The 20,007-nt window shown below is 38.8% G+C and overlaps 2 protein-coding genes across 7 annotated transcripts in view; both read left to right on the top strand.

Moving 5' to 3' along the window:
- LOC128697257 (uncharacterized) overlaps nucleotides 1-5,659 on the top strand; it is an 89,178-nt gene extending 83,519 nt beyond the window's left edge. For 3 of the 6 annotated variants that reach the window (XM_070104163.1, XM_070104162.1, XM_053788886.2), the window contains exons 2-3: nucleotides 162-289; nucleotides 2,395-2,640. In XM_070104163.1, coding sequence (XP_069960264.1) covers nucleotides 179-289; nucleotides 2,395-2,640 — 357 coding nt within the window. In that variant the 5' untranslated portion in view covers nucleotides 162-178. Of the gene's footprint in view, nucleotides 1-161; nucleotides 290-2,394 lie in introns of those variants that run through there. The other 3 variants (XM_053788885.2, XM_070104164.1, XR_011394569.1) reach the window with 3 other exon arrangements.
- Nucleotides 2,839-5,659, top strand: LOC128697256 (general transcription factor 3C polypeptide 6). The gene has a single exon (XM_053788884.2). The coding sequence runs from the start codon at nucleotides 2,839-2,841 to the stop codon at nucleotides 3,415-3,417; it is 579 nt and encodes a 192-aa protein (XP_053644859.1). The 3' UTR covers nucleotides 3,418-5,659.
- Nucleotides 5,660-20,007: the final 14,348 nt, after the last annotated feature.

Genomic DNA, 20,007 nt, shown 5'->3' with positions numbered 1-20,007 from the left:
GTTCAGTTGAATTTTCTGATGTTTTGCAGGGGTTAAATTATTTTCTAAGAGCATCAGGCCACAGTGGTGATAACTGCATAGAGAACATTATGGATCTAATAGAGGGCAATAAATCACCATCAGCTGCCTTTTAATGGAACCCCTGGTGTGTTTGCTTGCAGGGACCTCAGTGTGTACAATGTCAAAGGAAGACGCTAGTGAAGACCTCGAGTCCTTAAAGCGACAACAAGCGGAGACTCGCTTTAAGCTCAACCTTGCCAATAGACACATCAGTACCTTGTATACTCAGGTGAGCTCTTTAGTTATATTTAATTTTCCCCTTTTTAAAGTTTTATGTTACGACTATTGAAATGTCAACCTCCAACTTGTAGTTGTGAATACTGTTGTAAGTGTTGTATTTTTGATGTTGAGTTGTCACTATTGAATACTGTACTGTACAACCACTAATCCAAATCTGGTCAAGGAACAAGCCAAATATTTTTCATGAACCAGCTGTTGGGTTGTTCTAACCTAACCAATCTGTGATCGGGCAAAATCGTTAATCCAGCACCCTAAAAGTTCCACTGATGGTCGACCTATGCTAGGTCTTGTATTACTGGTGTCGAGTTGTCAGTTCGTCCCTTGGCCAGTCTTCAAAAAAAAAAAAAATTTAGCACTGTTTTAAAAATTTTATTGTACTGTTTATATTAATATATGGTGATGCGTAATAAAAATACTCAAATTTGTTTACCCATGTTTGCTATTTTTCATAAGCTATCTGATCTATTTCTTTAAATTTATAATAAATACTAAATTTCAGTCTCTTTTCATGGTTGCTTTTTATGCCAAAATTACTTTGCCTATGCAGTCCCTCATTTGTCATTCTTCTTGCTCCCATTTATTTATTGGTTGATTATATTCATTAGCTGCAGATTTTTTTCTATCAGAAAAATGTTTAAGTACAGTATTTTGAATTTCTGTAGTTAGCATTTCTTTTATTAGTGTTGCCAGTCCACCAGTTTTATTAACCCTTAAACTGTCCAAACAGATCTATATTGACATGCATAGTGCTCCAAAAGTATATCTACGTTTTTTTATATATTTTCAAATAGTATAACAAAAAAAAAGTAGATCAATGTTTTTTACACATTTTCAAATGTAAAAAAAAAATCTACTTTTTTTTACATTCAAATGTTGAAAAAAATGTAGATCTATGTTTGGACAGTTTAAGGGTTAAATTCTGTTCCTATACAAAGTTGTTCCAATTGACTGCTCCTTCTCTAAAGACCCTTAAACAGTAAAAGGGCCATTCCATATTCAAAGGTTCCCGATTTAGAGAGCGGGAGCTGATTGGGTCGCTCCTTCCCTTTCCTCTAATCTAATTCCGTTATTGGTGTATTTTGTGGAATGTTCGTTTGAATAGCTTGTATTTCGCTATGGCTTCTATAAAGTTAATCATGATCTGTATTACGTGTAATTCTATTATGGCGGCAATACCACTGTCCGAGTAATTTTTTAATTGATAGTCAAATTCAAATACTATTTATTTCTTTGCATAGTTTACACTGTATGATTTACCTATTATGAAATATTAAGCACAGAGAAAGCCACTAACATAGCTGAACATTCCAGGCAGACTAATCATTACTTGCACAATACAGTGGACCCCCGACTAACAATATTATTTCAATCCAGAAGTCTGTTCGGGTGCTGTTATAGACCGAATTTGTTCCCATAAGGAATATTGTGAATTAGATTAGTCCGTTTCAGACCCCCAAAAATACACCTACAAAAGCACTTGCAAAAATACACTTACATAATTGGTCGAGTTGGGAGCTGACCGTTAGTCGGGGTCCACTGTACTTAAAACTAGACATTGGTTATGGAGTGGTAAATCTTAATTATTCATTATTTTATATCATTACAAAAGAGGTAGCCAAAAATTTAAGAAGATTTATAGTGGAGGGATACCAAAAAAAAAAAAATTAGCACAATTTACAATATTACAAGAGTACAGTTTTAAGCATTTACTGATATTTTACTGATTTAGTGGTTCCAATTTTTTTTGCAGGGGGGGGGGGAGGATTTCTTGAGTACGTAGTTTGAAACTGGTTGAATGATTTAGTATAGTGTTGGTATAGGTAAGTTTGGGAGATGTGATTTTTAATTATAGCCCTAAATAATTTGGCAGACAGGGGACCTTTTTGCTGGTTCAAGCAATGAATTTCAGATCTTGGGGGCCCTTTATGTGCATAACATTTTTCCAGTTTTATGCAAAACCTTTATCTGCTGAAGAAGGGCTTTAATTCAGAAAGAAATGCATAAACACTTTCTTCGATATTTGATATTCCATCCATGTAGGATGTAACCATTTCTAAAAATTGCTACAAATTTTAAGATTTATTTTTTTCATAGGTACAAGACCTGGAGGTTCAGTTTAAAACAGCGATCAAACACAAAAAGCACTCTGCACGCTACAACCTCCGCCAGAAACTGGCAGTTATTATGGGTCTGAAAATAGTCTACCTCAACTATTGTTCGGTGAAGTCTCAAGAACTTGAACGTATAAACCAGAAACTTCAGTCATTTACTGGTAGGGAAGAAGAGGCCATGGACACTGACTCCAATGAGGAGCCAAATTTGGCCATATTGGAAATGTAAAAAAGAAATTTGGAGATGGAAAAAAATGTGTGACGCATTTAACGTGGCCAGTTAGATAAGAACGTCAGACTTGCTTCACTGCAGTGTTGTTGTGGTAGGCAGTTGCTGTATTATGTGCGTCTCTCTAGAACAGTAGTGTGTACCTCAACAAACTTGATCCTGTACATATTTTTAATTCAGTAGCTAAGATTTACCAATATGGCGTCTGACAGTGAATATGAAGAGGAAGAAACGCTAGTCATGGTTGAACTAAATGGAGTCATTGACTCTGAGATTTTTGCACAAGATTCTTTCGATAAGTTCAAAATATTATCCATAGACTCTGATCATCCTGTTTTACAAGTAGAAAACTTTGTGTTTTCTGGTGACTATGAACACACAATGGGTACGGCTGTCTTCTTTGAAGAGGAAGATAAAAGGGTTAAAAAGTGTGATCCAGTATTTTGCAAGAAGCCATTAAGGATGCTCAAATATGTTTACAAGACGAATAAAAAACTCACAATGAAGAGAGTGTTTATATCTGACAAGCAGACCCAGGAAGGTGTTTTAAAGGTGGACAACCCTGAGGATGGGGACTATTTTAATGTGGGTTGCAACATTAATGCGAGCGACGTCTCGCCGTCCGACAAGAGCCATCTCAACGAAGATGGCTCTGTGAGTGATCCCTTATCAACGGAAGAGCTTAGTATTGACCGTACAGATGAAGATGGTACCGTAAACGATCCTGCATCAGTAGATGATCCTGGGAATGAAGAAGTTAAAGAGGGTGTGGTTTAAAATAATTCAGGTATAATTAGGTTTTGTTTTGAGTCTTGAGAAGACAAATTTGGTTATTTTGCCCCAAAATAAAATTTCCAGTAGATTGACTTATAATTTTCATAATTAGAATTAAAAAGGATGTCCAAGTTTTTTGACATGTGGTATTAAAAAAAAACCTTATGGTAAAGAACCCTTATATTAATATGTTTTGATTCACAGGAGATCTTTATAAAGTATTGTACTATATAGAATACAGCCTCTCCTCACTTAACAACGTACGTACTCGTTTACCAACACTGTCTTAGGAATGGAACTCTGTCGTTAAGTAAGGAGAGGCGGTATGTACACAAAACATTGGTACATGTAGCATGTGGGAGGTATTGTCAGTGGTGCAATTCTTATATAATATATGTATATATCTCGATACACCACCTCTGCATCACGCTCGAGTTGCATGGCTAGTGCGATGTACAGAAACATGGTGCATATAAGGCATTGGCACATGCATACAAAAAGTATTACATGCCAACACCACTGTACCTGACTTCTCTGATGTGCTATACATACCACTGTTTGTGTACTCCATGTCGTACTCTACTGGTAAAATTGCTACTGGATTAAACAATGCATTAGAAAATTATTTCATTGAAAGTATCTTTTTATTATTGCCACATGCTGATATTTTGTTGGTGAATGAGTGAGTACTAACTTCTGTGGATACAGGGGTTGAGTCACAACTCTTGGCCCCATGCATGGGTGGGTTTGTGGGGGAGGTGGGGCGAGTGTTGGTCGGTACTCGCCTGTATGTGGCTGCAGTGTGCGGTCGAGTGGTGAGGGGTATATTTGTGTGTTTGAGAGGAGACTGAATAATTATAAAGCCATTGGAGTGTGAGGGTAAAGTGACTTTTTTGAAGGAATTCAGGGGAAACTGATTAGCTCGAAGAAGTGGAGATGTTTTAGTAATATCTGAACTGCAATATCAGCACAACTTTGGGAAAATGACAGTTGAATGATTGTTTTCTTTGGGTTAGCTTTCCTTGGTGATGGCCATTTAGGTAAGAAAGTGAACATTCATGTTTTAATGTTAATAGAACTGTCGGTGTTCATGTTGTCCATAGCGTGGTGTAAAAAGAGTAGCTTGTATAATAAGACCAAAGTGAGTGTATGGTGGAATAGGTTCAGGAAGCCATTATAAGGATGATTATACTTGCCTGTTGTATAATAGGTATGCCAGGTATGTGTCCCTCATTTTATGTTATAGATGTGTTCCAGATCCTTGGCATAAGTGCTAAGCTCAGTCAGGTCATAAACAATTATACATAATAAAAAAAATCCTCGGTATGATTTTGGAACTGTGCCGAGTGCGTGACGCAGCCTTAAATTGTGTATTATGAATTACTTCTAGAAATAGGACATGACGTAATAGCAAATTCACATAACATGAATCCACATAAAGCAAGGAAGAGTTATCTTGTAATAAATATGTTTATTGTGGAAAAGACGAACTGCATCAAATCTTATTAGGGAAATTATAATTTTATAAATTTAAACGTTGAGCAGGAATTGTAAGGAAAAGTTTAATGATTGTTTCAACACACACCAGTTAGATCAGTATATAACTGCAAGTAAATAACAAAAAAAAAAAAAAAAAAAAAAAAAAAAAAAAAAAGCACAATACCGTGACTGTAAGGATAGACAAATAACCCGCATATAGAAGAGAGGAGCTTACGACGTTTCGGTCCGACTTGGACCATTTCGGTCCAAGTCGGACCGAAACATCGTCGTAAGCTCCTCTATTCTGTGTGCGGGTTATTTGTGTATAACTGCAAGTGACTGGAGGATCAACATTGATCTTACCCTTGAGTGGAGTGCTTGCTCCAGATGCTAGAATTTTCAGCTACCTGTGGTAAGTTGTTTCACATCTTGATAACTGTGTTTTCAGTGTATCCTTGTGATCATTGGTTTTATAATTTTATTTCGAAGATTTTCTACATTGATAATCTTACGTACTATGCTGTTACTAAAGCTGTTTGCCGACTTAGTGTGTACCATTGTACGAACTTTATAAACAATTGAAATTTTATTTTTCTGTAGCTTGTATTTTCTATGTTTGATCCAAAATGTATTAATTTATTTTATTCCTTGTGATTGAATTCACACTATGGAATTATTTTCACCATTTGCAGCAAATTATCTAATTCATATTATTGTGGAACTTGTGTTTAATGAAGTTTTGAAATAAATGGTGTACAAAAATGTGTGATGGAGAAAATTTATTTTCATTAAGTACCATAACAGATATTGGCAGTTTGGAGGGATATGTTGTGTATCTTTATACGTATATACTTCTAAACTGTTGTGTTCTGAGCACCTCTGCAAAAACAGTGATAATGTGCGAGTGTAGTGAAAGTGTTGAATGATGATGAAAGTATTTTCTTTTTGGGGTTTTTCTTTTTTGGGTCACCCTGCCTCGGTGGGAGACGGCCGACTTGTCGAAAAAAAAAAAAACTATAACAGAGGCGTCATGTCTTGCAGTGCTTAAGAAAGATGTGTACTAGGACTTGTTTATAAAAATTTTTTGGTCCTGGGACCTAGATCACTTCAATGAAGGCAGCCTAGTGTTTGCTGAAGTGTCTTAATAAACCAATTCGGTTTATTAAGACAACGGTATCTATTTCGAAGGTTTATACCATTGTTTACACTAACAAACTGCAGTATATAAGAGGTTTAGTACTGTCCCCATATGGAAAAAAAATATGAAATTAATGCAAGTGTAATGAACACTTCTGTCTGCTAATAACTCACGAAATTGTAATGACACGATTGTAAACAAACCATACCACGGGCTGGATTGCCACTTTACTGGCACAGGTTCCATGCTGCATCTGCACTACTGGCTGCACTGAGGTCCTCTTGGACACAGAGGGGGATTTACAGCCTTTCCATTCCTCCTAGGAGCTATCCTTTCTCCTGGACTCCTTTCTGCTGTGGTGCCTTAACAGGACCATTCCTTGTTATTGGACAATTCTCTGGATCTTTCTAACGTCCTGGTACATTCTGCAGATAACATTTTGTTGCCTGCTCCTTGTACCGAGGTTCAAACGCCTAAAGTCTGGCCATTAACAGACAACACTGCTTCTCTTGCCACTTGCTCTTTCCAGAAAAGATCGACAAAATACTCTCTCCTTACATGCTATGCTTCGAAGCACATGATGGATTAAGTTTTTCACTGCAACAGACATCTCTCACTATCTTTCTCATCATATCAGCAAGGCACTCCTGTGCCATGTTGGTCAAAGTATTTGTTTCATGTTCTTAAGGGATACATATATAGTCACAGTACGAAATGCTGGCCAGGCTCAAAATCTTTACCTGTTTACTTCCATGGGCAATTTTCCTATCACAACTCCCACATTTCTCTCAGTTCTTGCAGTGGTACTGTAATTCTGCCTCATACAACCATTCAACATAATATTCAGACATGAGATGCTGACATTCTGGAGTAACTTGAGCTCCAGTACCTCCCAATTTTCCAAGTGGACACTCGTGTACTACCTGTCCACGGACAGAGATGCTTTCCTTGCAATGTAGCTTTACTTTAGACTGCCAAGAACTTCCGTCCTCGGTTTATATTACAGGACACCATTTACAAGTCAGAGTTGATCTCTACACAACAGTGTTGGACTTGCTGTTGCTAATGCCACCCAGCGAAATACTGCAAGTCCACAGCAGAATGCCCTATCTGTGGTGGTGCTGACCATACAAATACATCCTGCAGCCTACCTTCCTCTTGCCTTAATTGTAATGAGGCTCTCTCATCTTATTCTCGCCGTGGCCAGGTTTACTTGAACAAGAAATCCGCCGTCTCAAAGAAAAAAGTTTCACTTAAGCTGTAGCGGTCACTCATCTCTACCTCCAAGGGGAACTTCTCTAACTTTCTTATTCTGGGGTTACTAAGTGGCCTCCAACCTTGATGTCACCTACTCCCACAAATTCTTTTGTGCTCACAACTTCCATAGCCACCTCTAACTAACTCTCTTGTAGTCCTTGACTCTGAGGTCTCTACCTCATTGCCTCACTGTCCTCGAGTCTTCATCTTCTTGCTCGCATGTTTCTATGTCTACAAGACCTCCCAAATACTTTTCCTTTCCAGTCTCTGTGCCTAGTACATTACCTCTTACTGGCTCTGTTAGGGGTGTGGCAATGCATCCTTTCCCTCATACACTTCTTTCTTCTCCTGTCCCCATCCCAAGTTTCTTTCCAAATTAGCTAACCTCTCATCTCCCCTTCTTTGATAACTTCCATCATATTTCCAGTCTTGACTCACTCTCCTCCTTCTATATCTGATGTATTACTTGGAACTTCCTTATCCTCTGAAATGCTTGACGCTATCTCCAAATATACTGAGGAGACAAAACCAGTTATGGACACTGATCCACGTCCTATCACTCCTCTTCCTCATGACTAGAGAAATTGCAATGACATGATTGCAAACAAGCCACAGTATTCACTGTAGGTTTAATCCCTGCCCGTACTGTGGTTTACTCCTCACTTTCCTAAACAATCTACAAGACTCCTTTCTTCACAGCGTTCCAAATCTTCACTGCTTGCTCGTTTTCCGCTATCTCCACATGTAGACACCTACCGCTTCGTGTTACCAGTATACTTCTATTTGCAAATCATGACTTATTTACAGTGGAATATTCGAGGCCTCAGGTAATCGGGTGAGCTTCAGGTGTTGCTCTCCCAGCTTTCCCCTGTTTGTTTACGAGAACCTAAATTATGCTCTGCTGTTATCCATCCCATCTCTGGCTATATTTGGTTGCATTCATTGGGTCCTTTTTCCTGATGGAACTTTGAATGAAAGTGCACTTCTTGTACATACCAGTATACCACACACTCGGATCTTTGTTCATAATAATAATAATAATATGTTTATTTCTACAAGTACACGTACAAAGGCCTAGCTGACATCAATGACATACTACGTACATAGAAAGCCGCTTGTTATGCAGATCATTTAGGGCGAGTTAGGTCAGTTTTGTCCCAGGATGCAACCCACACCAGTCCACTAACACCCAGGTACCATTTTTACTGATGGGGAACATAGACAAACAGTGTAAAGAAACATGCCCAATGTTTCTACCCTTGCAGTGTGAAGCAAGAGCTTGAGCCACGGGGTACCCTTTGCTGCATTACACTGCAGCCAGCATCTACTCTCTCAACCATTATCTATTCCAGATGTTCATTCCTGGCTTCTTCTTTACTGCCACCTCTTCTCTTATTAGGTGATTTTAATGCTCATTTCCTCTGGGGGAATGTCACTGTGACTCAAGGTGATCAGTTAGAGGCTCTTCTCACTATTCTTTCCTCCATGTTTTAAATATGGATACTCCCACCCATTTTGACTCTTGCACTAAATCTCTCTTGCATTCATCTCTCAGTTTGCTGATCAACCAAACACTACTTTATCTGGTCTGTGCTTCCAGTTTTACATGATAGTGATCATTTTCCTATCCTTACTTCCCATTCATATTCTCGCCCTCCTTGAAGCCCACATTGGCTATTTGAACGGGGAAATTGGGACCTTTACTCGTGTCGAACTGTTTTTAATGAGAAACCTTCTTTGTCTTCCACTGATGAGCTATTACAACTATTGTTGACTTCGATTTTTAACCGCTGCTGCATACTCAGTCCTTCACACCTCGAGCAGGTACTCTCAGAAATGTGTTCATTGGTCTCCTGCTCTTATGTGCAGGTTATTTGTGTATTGTTCCAGTCACGGTATTGTGTCTTTTTGTTATTCTCATGCAGTAAGTTTGAAATATGCTGCAGGGGGCCGATAGCATTACAAGAGGACCACAGAACGACTCCTTAATTTTAAGTGGGCGAAAGTAGTTGCCTCGTGTGTCATCCGTGAAGCTAAATTCACTTGTTTCCTGGATTATGTTTCTACCGTTACTTCAGTTTCCTCTCTTGAGTGTAGTATGGAAAAAATGTACGGAAATTGAGTGACAAGCACTCTCCAGACTTCTCCCATTCTTAGAGTTGCTGGAGTCAGCATTTCAAGCCCTCTTGAAGTTGCCACAGAGAGGGGAAATCATCTTGTCTGTATCCCGCAGGGGCTCCATCTATGCCCCTCGTTTGTAACAGTCTACCAGAGGTAATAATCTGTTAGATTTGGTTTTGTCCAATATGGAAATTCATTAATAATCTTAAGGACACTTGAGGAGCTTGATGGGAGTGATTGCAAATCTGTTAACTTGGATGTTGAAGATCGAGACACTTATGAAACATATGAAAATCTTTATTAAGGAAACGTTTCGCTACAAAGTGGCTTCATCAGTCCAATACAAAGCAGAAAGGGATAAGGAGAGGAGGAGTATGAGGTAATCAGTCTCTCAGCCTGGAATTGATGTGTTCAGTCTATCACTCTTGTAGAAAGTCCAACATATGGCCGGAGAAGTGGCTCATATACTGTAGTCAGGTGAGTCGAAGCAGAAGGAGGCAGGATCACGGTATCACAGTACTGGTCATGATTCTCCATTTCTTTTCCCAATTGGCTATTCTTCATAGCCTCGCATTTGTTTTTTCTATTACCCTTCTATGTTTGTTGATTCCCGAGATGGGGGTAGAAGATACTACGTACGTGGATAACATCATCAGGAAATTGGGTGATGAGGGTAACATTGAATTCAGGTGGGGGAAGATCGTTTAAGTATATATTAAAGAGTATGGGGCTGAGGCACGAGCCCTGTGGCACTCCAGCTGTCAACTTGATGCTAAAGGCCCCTCATGGAAGGTTCCTTGATGTTGGTGAGGGGCTGTTGATTTAGGGAATTGTATCTGTGCTCCAGTTCCCCGAATTAAGCCTGAATGCCTTCCACATCCCCCCCCCGGGCGCTGTATAATCCTACGTGTTTAGCGCTTCCCCCTTGATTATAATAATAATAATTGACACTAAAGGTGGGGATGATGTTTCTTCCTGATAAGAAGTTGTATATGAGCCTGAGGAAGGTCCAGTTGTGGTCAGGAAGGTCGGCAAGTTTGAATATGAGACCGTCGTGCCACAGGCTGTCGAAGGGTTGTGTATGTCCCTAGTTGCAATTAAGGCCAAATTTCCCTGTTTCTTCAGGCTATTTACCACGTCGAAGATAATATTAATAGCATGTTGGGTTTGTCAGTGGGTCCTGAAGCTAAACTGCTTTTCAGTGAAGAGGTGGCTGAACTCCTTATAATAGTTAAGTCGATTGGAGATATTTTTTTCAAAGACTACCAATGACTTCCAGTAAGGAAATAGGTCTGTATTTTTCTAGTTTGCTGTTGTCTTTGTTGGGTTTAGCAATGAATATTATCTTCGCTGTCTTAGAGTTAAGTGCAACAGGGAAGTGTCCAGACACCAAGATGGCGTTACAGATATTAACAAGAGACATCTTGCAGTTGCAGGATAGGTACTTTAATTGTTTTGCTGTTAAGCCTGAGGGGCCTGGTGCCTTATTTCTCATTCTGCATAAGACTTGGTACATCTCCTTGAGAGTAATTGGTCTGGTGAGGTGTTCGATTTCAAGGGTAGCTGTATCAGTTGATGGTATTGGGTGGAAGTCTTCCCAGTTGTCATCCCTCCATTGGTTAACCCACTGGTAGTGACTGTTGTTGAATCTTCTGCTATCATTGTGCGAGAGTATTTTCTCCCACACTTCACATATCAGATTGGCTCACGAATTCATAATGACACGATTGCAAACAAACCATATCAGAGTGGCTTGGTCCTGTGGGTCCTCGATAAGGGTAGTCACTTCCTCACCGTCTACATCAGTGAAGGAATGTGTAAGGAGTTGAGTGAATGTGGGTTTAGCCCCCAGCAGCCAGCAGATCTTACTACGGCCAGCGTTTGTATTGATTAGCCTAGAAGACAAGACATTTCCATATTTATCTTTTATGCTGGATGATTAAGGTGATCAATTCTCTCCTCAGCCTCTGCAGTACAGCCCTTGTGGACTGTCCTGTTTGGTGGTGTCTTCTACACTCAGCTTGGTAATTATTCATGCTGTTCTTAATCTCTCTAGTTGGTTTATACTGCTGGTAGTTCATTGATATTGTTAATTCGCAGCATGCCCAAGTGGAGGGAGCTGATAGCCTCATCTATTGCAGTTGAGGACTGGTTCTCAAGAGAAACAGTATGGTCATTTCCTAGATAGTCCCTGAAGGGGTCAAAGCCTAGTGTTCTTAGGCTGGGTTTCAGGTGGGCAGGTATGCGGAATGAAGAAGTCTGAAGCTATATTATGACAGGAATATGGTCTGACCCAACATTACTGCCTGATGAGACTTTGCAATGGAATAGGTCGCTGTCTCTGTTGGTAAGAACTACATCAGGGGTCATGAAGATCAAGAGAGAGTTTAGGTCAGACCCCATGTGAGGTCAGCTGGGAAGACAGGATAGAAGAAGAATAGCGTTGGAGAGGAGTGTTCACAGACAAAGAAAAAGAGTCGGGCTTAACCCAGCTGCTAGGCGCTAGTGGGACCAACTTGGAGAAAACAGGAAGAGCAAACTGTGTATGCATCCGTCTCGTGGTAGTTGAGGTCTTGAGTTTTGAGAAGCTGACAGTTTCTAGGTCGCAGGAGAGGGCAGGCAAGTAGGAATATCAGAGGGCAGCACACAGGTGTTAGTTATAGGAGTAATTCAGGAGGCAGGTCTGCAGTGGAGACGTTTTCAAACTTTTTTGAAGCTGCTCCTGGAGAGATGGAACGTAGAGGCTTGATGAACTCAAGAACTTGGGCGAGTGTGAAGTGGTGAGTCACAGGTATAATTGACTGTTCCAGCACCGAGGCCTTTGTGGAGCTCAGCGCAGGTCATAGTGTCAACATTCGATGGAGAAGTGTAATTTTAGTTTAATATGTTTATTATGTACCCCATACCCATCCTGTGGGTGGTAGTCAAAAGATTACAGAGCTTTGAACTATAGACCAATAAGCCTAACCTCCATAGTGGGAAAATTTATGGAATCAATAATTGCTGAGGCAGTTCGTAGCCACTTTGAAAAGCACAAATTAATCAACGAATCTCAGCATGGTTTTACAAAAGGGCGTTCCTGCCTTACGAATTTATTAACTTTTTTCACTAAGGTATTTGAGGAGGTAGATCATGGTAATGAATATGATATTGTGTATATGGACTTCAGTAAGGCTTTTGACAGGGTCCCACAACAGAGACTATTAAGGAAAATTAAGCCACATGGAATAGGAGAAAATTTTTCCTGGATAGAGGCATGGTTGACAAATAGGCAGCAGAGAGTTTGCATAAATGGGGAGAAATCAGAGTGGGGAAGCGCCACAAGCGGTGTTCCACAGGGGTCAGTGTTGGGCCCCCTGTTGTTCACAATCTACATAAACGACATTGATGAGGGCATAAAGAGTGACATGAGCAAGTTTGCCGATGACACCAAAATAGGCCGTCGAATTCATTCTGAGGAGGACGTTAGAGCACTCCAGGAAGATTTCAATAGACTGATGCAGTGGTCGGAGAAGTGGCAGATGCAGTTTAATATAGACAAATGCAAAGTTCTAAATGTTGGACAGGACAATAACCATGCCACATATAAACTAAATAATGTCGATCTTAATATTATAGATTGCGAAAAAGATTTATGAGTCCTGGTTAGCAGTAATCTGAAACCAAGACAACAGTGCATAAGTATTCGCAATAAAGCTAACAGAATCCTTGGCTTCATATCAAGAAGCATAAATAATAGGAGTCCTCAGGTTGTTCTTCAACTCTATATATCCTTGGTTAGACCTCATTTAGATTATGCTGCACAGTTTTGGTCACCATATTATAGAATGGATATAAATGCTCTGGAAAACATACAAAGGAGGATGACAAAGTTGATCCCATGTATCAGAAATCTTCCCTATGAGGATAGACTGAGGCCCTGAATCTGCACTCTCTAGAAAGGCGTAGAGCTGTATAGCCCTTGTGGCTTAGCGCTTCTTTTTGATTATAATAATAATAATAGAAAGGCGTAGAATTAGGGGGGATATGATTGAGGTGTATAAATGGAAGACAGGAATAAATAAAGGGGATGTAAATACATGTAGTGTGCTGAAAATATGTAGCCTAGGCAGGACTCATAGCAATGGTTTTAAGTTGGAAAAATTCAGATTCAGGAAGGATATAGGAAAGCACTGGTTTGGTAACAGAGTTGTGGATGAGTGGAACAAACTCCCAGGTACAGTTATTGAGGCTAAAACCTTGTGTAGTTTTAAAAATAGGTTAGATAAATACATGAGTGGGTGTGGGTGGGTGTGAGTTGGACCTGATTAGCTTGTGCTACTAGGTCATTTGTCGTGTTCCTTCCTTAAGTGAATGTGACCTGCCCTGACTAGGTTGGGGCATTGGCTTAAGCCGGTTGGAGACTTGGACCTGCCTCGCATGGGCCAGTAGACCTGCTGCAGTGTTCCTTCTTTCTTATGTTCTTATGTTCTTATGATACCCACATTGATGAGTTTGTCAAGAACATCTTCAGTAATTGTAGAAGTTCCTCTTCTGAGGAGAACAGTAATACTGCAGATCAAATCAGATCAGACTCAGGGGAGACCCACATGTGGGTGAGCGAGGAAATGGGGACAGACGAAGAATAGCCGGTGAGGGGAATGTCTTGAGTTGTAGATTAAGAGCCAGGGCTAAACCTAGCAGCAAGGCAATGTGAAGTAGACGTTTACGACGATGTAGAAAGCACGAGAATATGTTGTGCTGGCTGAAACTTGAGCGGGATGATGGAGACAAGGTAGGGTGACTGCTTCATTCAAATTCAAATTCAAATTCAAAGTTTATTCTCTATAAAGATTACAATGTTGAATTTACAGAATTTGGTTGTTGTGTGGTTTACATGTAGTTAAATAATGATTACAGAGTGTACCACTAGAACGCCTAGCATGGCTAAGCATTTCGGGCAGACTTAGTTTAATTTTTTATTTTAAAATATTACAAATTATGAGGTAAGTTGGTATTATGGCAAAGTGACTAAATACTAGTTTGTGAGTTTAGCAATGTGAATGCTTTTGTTTTGGCACAGTACATAGTTTCAGTATTGGAGTATCATAGGATTCATTATTTTAAGATTGAGATTAATATTTCTGTTTATGGTCAAATGGGTGAGTGAGTGTAAGTGTGAACCACCAGGTGGTATTCGTGTAGTTAGTTGATGGGGTGTATCAGGGAGATAAGATGTTTTCTAATGGTAGTTTTGAAGGTGATGAATGTGTCTGCAGTTCTAGAGTTCTCAGGTAGGGTGTTCCAGATTTTAGGGCCTTTGACATACATTGAATTTTTGTAAAGGTTTAGTCGGACACGGGGAATGTCGTAGAGATGTTTGTGTCTGGTGTTATGCCTGTGGGTTCTGTCACAACTATCAAGAAAGCGTTTTAGGTCAAGGTTGATATTGGAGTTTAAGGTCCTGTAGATGTAGATTGCACAGTAGTAAGTGTGGATGTACTGAACAGGGAGTAAGTTTAGATCTATGAAGAGTGGGGGTGTGTGTTGCCAGGGATGGGATTTAGTGATTATTCTTACTGCAGCTTTTTGTTGGGTTATTATTGGCTTTAGGTGTGTTGCTGCAGTTGATCCCCAAGCACAAATAGCATAGGTGAGGTATGGATATATAAGTGAATGGTATAGTGTGATAAGGGCAGTTTGCGGCACGTAGTATCGTATCTTGGAGAGGATCCCAACCGTTTTGGATACTTTTTTGGTTATGTGTTGGATATGGGTGCTGAAATTCAGGTTGTTGTCAAGGTATAGGCCTAGGAATTTGCCCTCATTATGTCTGGTAATTAGGGTGTTGTCGATCTTAATGTTAATTTGTGCATCTCCTGCTCTGCTACCAAACATAATATAGTAGGTTTTGTCATTGTTAAGCTTAAGTTTATTGGCTGTCATCCAAGTCGATATTTTGATCAGCTCCTCGTTAACAATGGTGTTGAGGGTGGCAAGATTAGGGTGAGAGATGACATAAGTCATGTCGTCAGCAAAGAGAATGGGTTTCAGGTGTTGGGATACGTTTGGAAGATCATTGATGTATATGAGGAAGAGCAGGGGACCAAGGACACTTCCCTGCGGAACTCCAGTATCAAGTGGCCGTATTGTTGATGCTGTGTCTTTAATGGTGACATACTGATACCTATTAGTAAGGTAAGATTTGAAATAAGCAAGCGCATGGCCTCTTACACCATAATGGTCAAGTTTGTGGAGTAGGATGTCGTGGTCTACTGTGTCAAAAGCTTTTCTTAGGTCAATAAAAATTCCTAGTGGATATTCCTTATTTTCCAATGCTGTGTAAAGCAGATCTAGCATTTTTATGATTGCATCATTAGTGCTTTTATTTTTCCTGAATCCAATTGGCAGGGGTTGAGTATGTTTTGTGTTCTTATAAATGAATATAGTCTCCTGTGCACGAGTTTCTCAAAGATTTTGGATAGCAATGGTAAGTTTGATATTGGCCTATAGTTGTTTAAGTCTGTAGGGTCACCACCTTTATGTATTGGTGTAACCCTTGCCATCTTGAGTAGTTTCGGGAAGGTGCTAGTTTCTAGTGACTAGTTAAAAAGTAATGAAATAGCATGCGAAAGGATATGGGCCGCTCGCTTGTACAGTAATGGTGGGACATTAGACAGATTCCCTGAGTTGTTTTTAAGTGACTTTATAATCTCGGTGACTTCTGAGGGCTCAGTTGGTGCAAGATAGAAAGAATTTGGGAAATTCCCATTTAGGTAGTCCCCGGCATGGGCATTGGTATGTGGGATTTTATTGGCGAGATTAGATCCTATGGTTGAGAAGAAGTCGTTTATCTTGTTAGCTGTGTCAGTGGGATGTAGTGGTGTTTCATTAGGTTTAGTTAGGACAATATTCTTGTTTTTTTTCAGTTTGTGGGTCCCTAGAATCTGAGAGAGTGTTTTCCAGGTCTTTTTTATATCTCCTCTAGTGTCTGTGAATCTACTGGAGTAGTATAGTTGTTTGGCTTTCTTTATTGCTTTGGTGAGAACTGATGAATAGTGTTTAAGAATATCTTTGTGTATTAAGCCCTGTCTATATTGCTTTTCATATTGGTGTTTCTTGTCAATGGATTTCAGAATGGTACTGGTTAGCCATGGGCAACCAATCCGTTTGTTTGTGATCTGTTTCGTTTTTATAGGACAATGTTTGTTGTATAGTCTAAGTAATTTGTTAAGAAAAATGTCTGTCCAGTCATCAATACCATTGGCCTTGGAGAATTCTGTAGGCCAGTCAACAATCTCTAGGTCAGCTGTGAACTTCCTTATTGAGGCCTCGTCATGGAGTCTAAATGAGACTTTGTTGAATTCAAGTGGTGGTTTACTAATGTTTGTCAGGAGGAAGGTAGGGTAGTGGTCTGTAGTGCTATCTGTGATTATCCCTGATTTAAGGGGGGCTAGTATATTGGTCCATATGTGGTCTATTATGGTTGCACTTGTCTCAGTGAGCCTGGTTGGTTTAGTTATTGTTGGTATGAGAAGTGTGTTGTTCATATTGTTGATGAAATCAGTTACAGGCTGATCATCTAGTAAGCCAAGGTTGATGTTGAAGTCTCCAGCTAAGAGAAGGTGGTGCTTATTCATTTGTCTGTTTGTTATTAGTGACTTTAATTTCTCGCTGAAATTTGGGATGTTTGTGTGAGGTATCCGGTAAATGGCACCGATTGTTATAGGTGTCTTAAGGTTTTTTACAGTAAAATTAGCAAAAATGTATTCCCCATATTCATCACTAAAGCAAGTGGTGCTAATACAAGATAATTGGTTAGAGTAATAGATTGCAATACCACCCCCAACTTGGTTTGGTCTGCAGTTGTGAATTGCTGTGTATCCTGGTAGAGGGTAGATATCTATTGTGTCCTGCTTAAGCCAGGTCTCAGTAAGAATAATGCAGGAGAAGGGTGTCTTTAGTGACTGAAGGAGTGCCAGGAGGTCATCATAGTGTTTGCTTAAGGACCTGATGTTGTAGTTAAGTACTGATAGACTTTTAGCATTGTTTAGGATAGTGGTGGCTTGTGATGCTGTGTAATAAAGGCAGTTACTTTCCAATAGGTTTTGATTGGGTGTCAGATTATGGAGGTTTAGATCAGGGTCAATGTAATTAATCATCTTCTAGGTTTAAATTATGGTTATTTATATCCTGAGTTGTGTGTTGAGTTCTAGTACTGATATCTGTAGTGGTGGGAAGTTTGGATAAGTATATAGCTAGAGTATTTTGGTCACTATTAGTCACTACTACACATAATGAAGTTGATGTTGTCTATGTGTTGTGCTGGAATGAACTAAAGTACAACTAGGTATAAACTAGTAATATAAAAATACAAATTTAAAATAGAACAAGACTCTCACTTGTAATTGCACTAAGGTCTAATAATGACTTTTGTGGAGTCTATGTTTTGAGCTAGAATGAGCTATAGTACAACTAGGTTTAATCTAATAATATAAAAATACAAATTAAAAATAGCACCAGTCTCTCACTAGTAATTGCAATATGGTCTAATATAAAGAATTTGGTATTGACTATAGTACAACTGAGTTTAATCTAATAATATAAAAAAGGCACAAGACTCTCAATTGTAATTGCACTAAGGTCTTATATAAGTTGTTTACAAGAATTAGAGTATAAGTAGATTTAAATTGACAGGATAAAATACACAAGTTAAGGTAGTAAAAGAATAATAATAAAAAAAATGATAAAAATAAAAATGGCAAGGACTTGGTTATAATTTATTTTATTTATTTATTTATTTAGCAATTTAAGCATACATACAGAGGTACAAAAAATACAGGTAAGAGCAGCATGCCAAAGCCACTTATATGCATAGCATTACGGGCTGGCTTAAAATTAACTTAAGATTAACTAAGCAATGATGAAATCAGTGATAAAACATTAATGTAAACAGATAACTATAAAGTACAAATGAGTATTACAAAGACAGGTCATATGGTTGCATACATTGTTGTACATTCAGTAGAATGGAGTATTCTGTTAGGTAGTGTATTTAAAAAATAACAAAGTTAGATTGGGTCTTAGGTTTAACATTTATGTGATATAATTGTGAGTAACATTTAGGATATACAATTTATAAGGTTCAGTTATTCAGTATTTATTTGGTTTTGAGTGAGTAAGTGATCTTTGAGAAGAGACTTGAATTTATAAACAGGTAGTGTTTCTTTTATATTTACAGGTAATGAATTCCAGATTTTAGGGCCTTTTATGTGCATTGAGTTTTTGCATAGCGTGAGATGGACTCGAGGAACATCAAAGAGTGATCTGTGCCTTGTGTTATGGTCATGTGTTCTGTTGAGGTTGGCAAAGAGATGTTGGCAAGGAGATGCTAGTAAGATGGTAGACAGGATAATATAAAAGTTGTAGTTGAAAATACTAGTTTAAAAAAGTATAGAATAAGATGGTCAATTAAAGAAGTTTACAATAAGTTTGATCAATATAGTTTAAAGCAAAATTGGGCAATAATAGGGATTTTAGAATAAAATTGGGCAATTGAGTATTTCTTAAAGTAGGTAGAATTATTGAGGACAAGTTATGGCTAGTTTATAATAAAATAAATTGGAACAGTGATGCGGTAAGTTGTAAAAAAAGGAGATAGATTCTGTAGATGGTTGAGAGGTATTGGTTACGTTAGGCGAGGTTCGTCAGGAAACAGGACAAGTGTTTCCTGACGCTGTGGTCATCTGACTGAGGCCTTCCACTGGCTTAACGGTCCACCCCTTTAAAAATTATGGTCATTTATAACGATGTATGTAATTAGAGGTATTGGTGTATTGGGAGTTGTAACAATGTTTCACAACTTCAGTGTTGTCGGTATGGGATCCACTTACGAGTTTTTTGACTCTTGAGTTTAGTCTTTTTTTTTTTGCAAGATCTGGTTCATTTGTTGCTTGTTGTATGGCGTGTAGTAGTACTGGTAACGAGCAAAAAAAAAAAAAAGAAAAAAGGCAATTGCAAATAGTACATCCCTTGCCAACTCAGAGTCATGTAGTTATAACTGTGTGCAACTGATGGGTACGTGTTATACCCCATTAAGTGAAACTGATTTCATTAATGACACTACACACACACACATGTACTAAAATGCACCAAAGTGGTTGGGCCATTTACCTTCATTATCCCACCTAACCTCCCTCACCCACCTTTTCTCATATTCCCATTCTTACCCAACGTTTTTCCTTCCCTATGCATTTGTGCATTAGCATAAATGCAATCTAAAATCTCCTCTTTGGACTTCTGGTCATCAGTAACCTGAAGTCTGACTCTTATATTGGGCATGGTGCCCAGTTTATTTATTTATTTATTTATTTATTTAAAAATTTGAGCACACATACAGAGGTACAACAAATACAGGTAAGAGCAGTATGCCAAAGCCACTTATACTATGCATGCATTACGGGCTGGCTTAAAATTAACTTAAGATTAACTAAGCAATGATGAAATCAGTGATAAAACATTAATGTAAACAGGTTACTATAAAGCACAAGTGAGTATTACAAAGACAGGTCATATGGTTGTATGCATTGTTGTACATTCAGTAGAATGGAGTACATGTA

The sequence above is a fragment of the Cherax quadricarinatus genome, chromosome 89 (genome assembly GCF_038502225.1).
Source record: "Cherax quadricarinatus isolate ZL_2023a chromosome 89, ASM3850222v1, whole genome shotgun sequence".
NCBI classification, from domain to species: domain Eukaryota; kingdom Metazoa; phylum Arthropoda; class Malacostraca; order Decapoda; family Parastacidae; genus Cherax; species Cherax quadricarinatus.
Note: the sequence above shows the minus strand (reverse complement) of the source record. Positions and strands in the feature narration are given on the sequence as shown.